Genomic DNA, 9,630 nt, shown 5'->3' with positions numbered 1-9,630 from the left:
AAGAAAAAAAAAAAGGCTTTCAACAAAGCAGCTCTCTTCCCCTCCTGCAGCCCAGGAAGCCGCCACCATGAGTCTGCCCTGGGCCAAGCATGCCTCTGGAGAAGACGCAACTCCAGCTGGAGACTCACCTCTTTGGAATGTGGTGTCCCCCCCATGTGATGGCGATGCTATATTTCCCCGGGGTGCTGGGGTAATACTCAAATGTATACACTCCATCCAGAAAGCCTTTCTGCTTCACCAGCTCCTCCAGACCCTCTGTGGGAAGGAAGCACACCATCTTTCCAATGCAATCCTAGGCTCAGAACAAGAATCCACAAGACAAGAACAGAAAGACAGCGATATCCAGGGGGCTTCCCTGGTGGCACAGTGGTTAAGAATCCACCTGCCGGTGCAGGGGACACAGGTTCGAGCCCCGGTCTGGGAAGATCCCACATGCTGCGGAGCAACTAAGCCCATGCACCATAACTACTGAGCCTGTGCTCTACAGCCTGTGAGCCACAACTACTGAGCCCACACGCCACAACTGAGCCCACATGCTGCACCTACTGAAGCCCACACACCTAGTGTCTTTGCTCTGCAACGAGAAGCCACTGCAATGAGAAGCCCACGCCCCACAACGAAAAGTAGACCCCACTCGCCGCAACTAGAGAAAGCCCGCACGCAGCTTCACGCAGCCAAAAAAGGAAGAAGCCACCCATTTTAGCCGCCCACAGAAATTGGAGAGGGAGCGAACCCTTACAAGTATTTGGCATGAGGCTGAGGTTAGTATCCCGGTATATCCTTTTCAACTAAAGCCAGATAATGAAAGCGAGAAAGCTCTTATATGCTGTCTCCAAGAGGACAGGTTTTAGAGGCTACCCCACAAACTCCAGACTGAGCCATCAGGCAGGAACTTGTTTTATGTTGAGCCCTGAAGTTTGGCTGGAAAAGCCATTTAGTAAAGCAAGAATCCAAGGTCAGAAAAAACACGCCTCCTCAGTCCCTGTAACAACAAGCCAAGAAGGGGGGCAGCCCCAGAGCAGCCTGACACCAGGTCTGGGCAGTCTAGAGCCTCGGCTGCCCTCAGGGCACTGCCTGCCCCAAAGCTCGGTGCTCTGAGATCAAACATTAACTTTCTGGAGCTCAGAACACTCCTGCCCCAGCGTGTTAGGAACACAAAGGGTGAGAGCAGTCCTGGAGCAGGAAGCTGAAGATTCCACAAAGCTTGGAAGTGAAACTGCCAAGGCTGCTGCACCTGCAACTAGAAATGCCGAGCTGCTTCTCTGATCTGGGGGAAAACTGGAGGGTGGAGTAGATACCCGTCTTCCTGCTTTCTGTCTCCCAAGACAGAGCAAGACAGAGCAAGAATGAGTTGTAGGGTGCAAGGCACTCTTCCACAAATGGCATTTATCTACAAAGAAAACTTAATCTTAGGGAATTATTCTCCTTCTATAAGCATTGATCATAGTAATTAGGTACCTGACATCATTTCATCGTTTATAAAATGTAACCTGTAGAGGGAAAATTACTGGCTTTGGAAACTGGGCTTGAATTCCAGCTCAGATGCTTACAGCTATGTGACCCTTCCTCTCTGAGCCTAGGTTTCCTCAAAGAAAAAAAAAGGCGCCACTTCATGTTGCTGTTCTAACTCCATTATTTATTTCTATTCACAGAAGCCTTAAAATAACATGAGGCTGTCAAGCCACCACTGTTCCCACATCCAGGGCAGACATTATTAAATGATCACTGTTTCCTTCTGCATGGAGCCCTGAGAGCCTCAAACCTTTGACATAGCTCTCTGGGATAAATTGATCAGAACTGGCTGTGCAATGATCCATGGCTGCAAAGCTGGCCGAAATCATACCTGAGATGGGGAAACAAAGGAGCACTTACTAGGACCCTTTACGGTTACGCCGAGCTCTCCACTTCCAGCAGCTTTGGTGTCAACCTTGAAGTCTGCAGTTTCTCGGATGCGAATGCCTTTTGGCTGTAGGCCTCGGCCACTGGCCCGGCAGGCATTTGGATTACAGGCTGCAAGCACAGTTTCAACATCAATTCAACCTTTCATTCTTTAGTCCGAGTTGAGCAAGCCAAGGTAACTTTGAGCCACCCGCCAAGAAAATGTTTGCTTTACACAAAGAGTATATGCAGCAGCTGTCTGAGACCAGGGGACCCGTTCAGGGAGCACACCAGGCTAGCAAATAAAGACACAACATAACTTTGTCCAGCCACACTGCACAGGGACTGGGGAAAAATTACTTTGGCAAAGAAAGCAGGAGAGCACAGCATGGATTTGCTGGGCTCCTGGTAGTGGCTGAATTCTGGCGTTTATCCTCTTGGTGGTGAAAGAGAGTTAAGACCTAGGGCTGGACATTGTTCAAACCTCATTGCCATACTCAAGGGCCCAGTAATTGGGAAGACTGGGTCTACTTGGAAAATGGAGCACTTGAAAACATCTGACCTTGTTCCAAACTTTAGATCAGCCATTTCTAAGTCTAAATGTTGCTGTCTTCCGCAGGAAGAGCCAGAGGATAGCTCAAAAAAAGACCAGGTCAACCCCACCTCAGCCAAGGCAGACAAACATTTCAGTGTGTCTGTTACAAGGTCCTCAGAATGTGGGCAGCTATAAATGCAACAATTAGGAATAAACACCACTCTCAATTTGAATTCTAGCTCTAGTTAAAAAACCCAAAGTTGTAAGTCTAAAAATTAAGTACAAAGGTAGCTTCTAACATTCCTTACATAAGAGTTCCACAAAATTGTTCTATGGGGTTTGTCAGAAGGTCGACAAAAGACATCCTTGGGGCTTCCCTGGTGGCGCAGTGGTTGAGAGTCCGCCTGCCGATGCAGGGGACGCGGGTTCATGCCCCGGTCCGGGAAGATCCCACATGCCGTGGAGCGGCTGGGCCCGTGAGCCATGGCCTCTGAGCCTGCACGTCCGGAGCCTGTGCTCCTCAACGGGAGAGGCCACAACAGTGAGAGGCCCGTGTACCGAAAAAAAAAAAAAGATATCCTTGTGCCCTAGGACTTTTTTGACAACATGAGCAACCTTCTCATCCAGTATAGAAACGGGAGATTAATGGGTAAAATGTCACATTGTTCCTTTCCAAATCTGACACTGGTTTCTGACAGCTCTCTATACGCTAGGGGGGTCACAAACTCCAGAAGACAAGACTCTTTACTCTATAGAAGGAAGATAGTTCCTCCTCTGGCTCCTCCTCCCTGCGATGTCCTCAGGTGGACATTCCCAAAGAGACATACACACACCCTTGGAGCAGAGATGCTTTTATGTGGTTCATGGATGAGCATAAGGTTATTGGTTTTCCATTGTAAAAGTGACGTAAAGCTTCTTTTTCCTTAAAATCATTTAAGTGGAGGAAGGGATAGTACATCAAAAGAAAAACTATTAATTAAATACTAACTAATACAAGTGACAGATGGATACGCCAGAAATGAAAATGGTCGTCCATGAGTGAGAGGAAGTCAGAAAACACCACTGGAACTAGGACAGCTGTTCAAAATTCTTTCTTGCATTATGTCAAAGGGAATTCTGCTCCTAAATACATTGGGTTGTTTTTTTTTTCTTTGTCAAGGGGAGAAAAGTTGGTCATACCAGAAATAAGTCACAATAGGATGACAGGACTTCCCTTGGCGGGTTTAAATGTGCCTTTAAAAACAACAACAGCAACAACTCATGGAAATTCTGAACATGGGCAACAGTCTCAACATCAAAAGGATAACCGCTCAGTTCATATAAACACTAAATGGAACTAAAGAGCTTGAAGGCAACCACCTGATTTTCCACTATCCTGAGATGTCTTAGTGATGTTTAAATGTAATTAGAGAGTGGGTTTGGGGGTCTGGCTGGACAAGTGGTACTAACACCTGCACTATAATTTCCCAAAGTCACAAACGGCACAGGTCTGGTTGACAACTGCAGGCGGCACAAAGAACTGGCAATGGAAGCCCCACCAACCAGCCCTTACCAAGCGAGATGCCTCTGCCCCAGTGCTTTCAACTAGGAAGCCAACAGCTTCGGGGTCCAGGCTGGCCCAGAGGCAGGATTCAGAAGAAGAAGTCAGGTCTGCAGGTGCAGATGCAGAGGACAGAACAGGGAGAGGCAAGTATTGGTTAGAAAAGGTAGCAGAGTTGGGGGGAAAAAAAAAAAAGAGTAACAAAGTCAGAAGGAAACAGTCGAATATTAGAGAAAAATGCATGCTTCTGGCTGCAGAGGAAGTTTAACAGCATGGTTAAGGGGTTGACAGAGACCATGGTTCTATTCCTACCGAGGCCTACTCCATAGTCACTGATACCTTAAGATACCTAAGCCTTGTGTCTCCGCCTGCAAACTGGGGATATCAATAGCCCCTGCAACACAGTGGCTGGTGTCATGATTAGATGCAAGTGTGCTCAGTGCCTAACAGCCAGTAAAGGAGGCTGCAGGGCACCAGCAATGCCACTGCTGCTAACATCAGCCACAAACGCCACCTCCTCAAACAGCTTCAGTCCTGTATCTCTCAGCGAGGATCATGAATCCTAATATGAGTGTTTTGGGGCAGATTAAATAAGTTAATACATAAAGCACTTAGGTCACTGCGTGGCTCATAGGAAGATATTAGTATTAATATCTTGAGGACAAAGTAGATACTAATATTAATGTCTTGAGGATACTTCCTGCCAAAGGGGCCCTGGCAGCAAAGGGACAGGCCTGAGTTCAGTGCTGGGCCCTGACCATTCTCGTGGCCTCCCAGCCCAGTCATGCACAGCTAGCCTGAATGACAGAAGCAGATGCAGTCAGCTCCCCTGGCACTCACCTTCCCCGACCTGTACAATGAAGGGACTCTTGGGAATGGTGTCCCCAGCAAAGGAGACCTTGACCACATGGGGGCCAGGCTGCACTGGCTTGTACACACATCGATACACCTGGTTTCCTCTGTCTTCCACGAGCAACTCCACGGTGTTCTTCCCCTGGGGATCTTCCACCACCACACCAATGTCACCCACGCCAGCACCTAGCAGACAGAGAACATTCCACGAGCCCAAGTCACCCTCTAGAAAGCTCTCTGCTGATGAGGACAAAAGCAGGTAGAAAATGCAAACTGCAGGAGACAGAGAGGTACGGAGAAGGTTCACACCCGGACCTGTATCCCGGTGGAGGGGAGGAGGGTCATAGCCACCTTTCCTTTTCTCCCATTCTCTATTCTCTACATTGAAAAGAAAGCTGACAATTCAAGAATTGTGGTTTATTCATTCCCTTTCTTACCAGCCCCCACCCAGGACCTTGCATGGAATTTGGTCCAGTAGATGATTCATAAACCTTAGTTCTTTGGAATATTTATTTAGCCAAGTCAGAAATGTATACAGAAATTATTAATAATAATCAAAGTTAAGCTTGAGTATGAGATTTTAGAGAAGAAAAGCTGATTTTGAAAAATCTAAGAATATAACCAACACATTTGAAAAAGCTGTTTCTGTTGTTGGTTCTTCAATTTAAAAGACAAAATGTCAGGCATCCCAAGCCTTCAGGTTCCTGAGGATTATCTCAGGCTTTGCAAGAGGAGAGGTGTTACCTGCTGTGTAGATGTCAAAGTAGGTGGGCTTATTGGCGATGTTCCCAGCAGCTTCCAAGCCCGGACCTTTCGCAGTGACTTTACTGGCGTCTCCCTGGGCCTTGTCGACATTTACTTCGAATGGGCTCTTGGAGATGTGCTGTCCTGCAAAGAGGACTGTGACCTACAAGTGACAGGCAGGTGAGACATCATCACTTCTTCCTGCTCAGCAAGAACACTGTATCAAGCCACATACACCGACAGCCTTCTCGTTCATCCTCCCGATCATACACACAAAGGTGCGGGAACCAGGAGCCCTGGGGAAGTGGCCTCAATGGGACTCCCATCTGGCTCCACCAGTCACACAGCTGGGCCTGGGACATCACGCCTTTAGCAAATTAAAACACATCAGACATGCCTAAATTAGCCTCTATAGTAGGATATACACAAATACTTCTACTTCAATCTCTAGACAATGGACTCTTAAGGCAGCTGCAAGTGAGGCCACTGTCTCCCTAATATAATGCACAGTTCTAGGATTTCAAACCTAAGAGTCAAAGCATTTTTCAAGGGACCAAGATCATTTTCAGATACATGGATTTGAGACAGAGTACAGATTTCCATCTAAACTTTGAGTCAAAGTTCTCATCTTTCAAATTTTAAGGGTTATCAGGTTGGGTGGGCCACTGGCCTCCACTATAGTCATCTGGCCTTCTCTGCACCCAGGCTTCGATGTTGACAGAGGCTGCAGAGCACCGTGAAGGATACTTAAGGAAGCATTAAAGACAAAGAACCCACAGCTTAGCATTTATACTCCAGGCTTTTGCAGCTACAATTAGTAGTTACCTAGGTAGAGTCACAAAACTCTTATGACATTGCAAAGGACTTAGTGGAATTCAACCAATCATCTGCACGTAGTAACTAATGTGTTAAGTCTGACTCGGAGGGATCCCAAATTTTCTACAATGAACGTGGATACTTTTATAAACAGAAAGGAAAATCAGAAGTGAACTTAAGAAAACCACTCTTCTTCCACATATAACGAAGCAGGCTCAGAAGGGCAGTCCAAGCAAAGGCCATGACGTCTTATCTTACTTTGTGCAGTCCGGTGACCTTGGGCAGATACTCCACAGAGTACGTCTTGTTCTTATCGCTGTCAGGGGTCACTTGTGCCTAGGAAGGAAGATGAGCAACAGTTAGAGAAGGTGCCGGCTGTGAGTGAAAGCATGCTATGCCAGCCAAGGTCCTGCAGCAAGGTGCCAGGCCAGGAATCTGCCTTGGCTATTTTCTGCCCCACCACTCCTGCAGGATGCCCCAGGAGGGAGGCAGCCTGAAGTCACAGAAACAAAATCACACAGCACAAAGGAATAACCCGGTCAGGATTCTCCACTGTCTCTTGGCTGTAACTCTCCAGATTAGAGAGACTATGAAGCAATTAATATAAACCTTTATTGGCCCAGTAGTTATTAAGAGCTTATGAAATGCCAGGCCCCGTGTCAGGTACCAAAAATAAAACAAATCAGGCACAATTCCTACCCAGTGGGAGAAACAGACAATATGCCAGTAAGCTTAGAACTTCAGATGGTGCTAAGTACTAGGAATAAAATATAGTCTTAAGAAGGTGAGTAGACAGAAGAAACAGTTATGTGCAAAGGCCCTGAGGGAGGAACCAGAGGATGGTCAGCATGGGAAAGGAGTAGAGAATCAGTATTGTTACTGTATTGTATTTTATCAGTAACAATAGCTAAATCCTTTACAAAATAAAGGATACTTTATTTCATTATATTAAAAATTGTGTCCCTAGGTATGAATTTATATGAGTTTTCAAGGCACAATCCTTGGGCAAGTTACTTTAACCTCTGTAAGACTCAGGATCCTTTTGGTAAAAAACAGCTTTTGTGGTGAGCTTTCATGAGGCAAATGGAGGCACAGTCCCTGGGCCTGTTACAAACTCCAAAAGCTCCATGGGATGCTGACAGGGAAGGCAGCATCCTCCAACATACCTCCTCTTTGTTCCCTTCTGGGTCCTCGACAAACACCATCACGTCTCCTTGCCCGGCGCTGATGGTGTCCACAGTGAACTTGGCCGGCTGCTTCACCATGTTTCCAGTGAGCTCGATTCCTGTCACAGGTTTACACAAGCACATTACAAGCTGGGCCAGGCCCCAACACAGGCTATCACCCATCATGTCTCCTTCAGGGATCTGAGAGATGGGACCCAGCTCTGCCACTGTCACACGGGAGACGGTGACAAACTGTGATGAGGATAATCAAACAGGTCAAAACCCCTAATTTTGTCCTTGTTCTTTAAGCAACATCCAATTCTGAAATATTCAGAGCACTTAGGTCAAAAGGCTATATATAGCTGTGAAAATGACGTGGTAACTAGTAGCAGTGGGGCTTGCCTTGAGGGGGAAGATGAATGAAGTGCAGAGAATGGCTCATTTTTTATTAAAGAGCATTTTTTGTTTTTTGTCTTGGCCGTACCACGCAGCTTTCAGGATCTTAGTTCCCTGACCAGGGACTGAACCCGGGCCACCACAGCGAAAGCACCAGAGTCCTAACCACTGGACCACCAGGGAATTCTCTAAAGACGACTTTTTTATTACTTGAAATGTTTTTAAATTGGATTATTATTTTTTAATTAACCTTTTAATTAAGATGATTGAGCAAATTAATTTGAGATGGATTCACATACAGGTGTAAGAGATAATAATGCCCATTACCCAGTTCCCCAAATGGATACATCCTACAAAACTCGAGTACAACATCACTACAAGGGAACTAACCTTGACAAAGTCAAGATACAGAACATTTCCATCCCATAGGGAACCCTCGTGTTGCCCTTTCATAGCTACCCCCTCAGAGCGCTACTCTGTAACCTCTCAGAGTACTAATCTGTTCTTCATCTCTATAATTTTATCATTTCTAAAATGTCATATAAATGGAATCACACATTATGTAAACTTTGAGGATTAGCTTTTTTCCACGAAGCATAATTCTCTGCAATTTCATCCAGGTTTTTGCATGTATCAGTAGCTTGTTCTTCTTATCACTGAGTAATATTCCATGATATGAATGCACCACTGTTTAACCATTCACCAAGTGAAGGACATCTGGGTTGTTTCCAGCTGTCTATTACTGATAAAGCTGCTATAAACATTCATGCACAGGGTTGTGTGTGTGTGGACATAAATTTTCATCTCTCTGGATAAATGCCAAGGAGTGCAATTGCCAGGTCATATAGTAGTTGCATGTTTAGTTCCTTTTAACACTGTCAAACTGTGCTCCAGAGTGGCTGTAGCATTTTACATTCCCATCAGCAGCGTATAAGTGTCTTGTCTTTCATCCTCTTAACTGCAAAAAGTTTCAAATTGTTTAAAAAAAATTTTTTTAAGTAAAATCCAGTCCTCAGGCCCTTTGTCTACCCAACATTTTGAGTTCTGTTTGAGATGGTGTCCAGGTAGCCTGTAGGACATAAGCTAAGGAAGCTTATCTTGCAACAGAGTGGGGTGATCCAGGAGTGCACCCTTCATTGACAGAAAACCCTCACACAGTCCAATGCTCATGTACCATGCCAAGAGCTCAGCAGATCATACTTTTACAAATGTTTTAAGCTTTTTAACTTTGATGGGGTCCAACTGATCTTTTTTTTCTCCCTTTATGGATCATGCTTTTGGTGTCAAGTCTAGGAATTCTTTGCCCAGTCCTAGATCCCAAAGATTCTCTTCTATACTTTTTTTCTGAAAGTTTTATAGTTATATGTTTTACATTTAAGTCTGTGATCCACTCTGAGTTAATTTTTATACAAAGTGTGAGACTTAGGCCAAGGTTCATTTTCTCTGCCTCTGGATGTCCAACTGCTATCGAATCCTGTGCGGAAAAGGCTCTCTTCCCTCCACTGAGTTCCCCCTGTGCCTTTGTCAAGAATCAATTGTGCTTATTTGTGTAGGTCTCTTTCTGGGTTCTCGATTCTGTTCCATTGATCAATGTGTCTATCCCTCCACCAATATCACATAATCTTGATTTCTGTAGCTTTATAATAAGTCTGGAGAGCAGGTAGACTGAATCCTCCCACTTGTTTTTTCAAAACGCTTTCCCT

General features: G+C 45.5%; 1 protein-coding gene across 4 annotated transcripts in view; it reads right to left on the bottom strand.

Moving 5' to 3' along the window:
• Positions 1-9,630, bottom strand: part of FLNB (filamin B) — a 141,800-nt gene that overhangs the window by 61,634 nt on the left and 70,536 nt on the right. For all 4 annotated transcript variants that reach the window (XM_007469007.1, XM_007469008.1, XM_007469009.1 and 1 more), the window contains exons 5-10: positions 7,532-7,650; positions 6,624-6,701; positions 5,550-5,712; positions 4,794-4,991; positions 1,873-2,010; positions 129-255 (exon numbers count right to left, since the gene is read on the bottom strand). In XM_007469007.1, coding sequence (XP_007469069.1) covers positions 129-255; positions 1,873-2,010; positions 4,794-4,991; positions 5,550-5,712; positions 6,624-6,701; positions 7,532-7,650 — 823 coding nt within the window. The remainder of the gene's footprint in view (positions 1-128; positions 256-1,872; positions 2,011-4,793; positions 4,992-5,549; positions 5,713-6,623; positions 6,702-7,531; positions 7,651-9,630) is intronic.

The sequence above is a fragment of the Lipotes vexillifer genome, unplaced genomic scaffold (assembly GCF_000442215.2).
Source record: "Lipotes vexillifer unplaced genomic scaffold, Lipotes_vexillifer_v1.1 scaffold989, whole genome shotgun sequence".
NCBI classification, from domain to species: Eukaryota; Metazoa; Chordata; class Mammalia; order Artiodactyla; family Lipotidae; genus Lipotes; species Lipotes vexillifer.
Note: the sequence above shows the minus strand (reverse complement) of the source record. Positions and strands in the feature narration are given on the sequence as shown.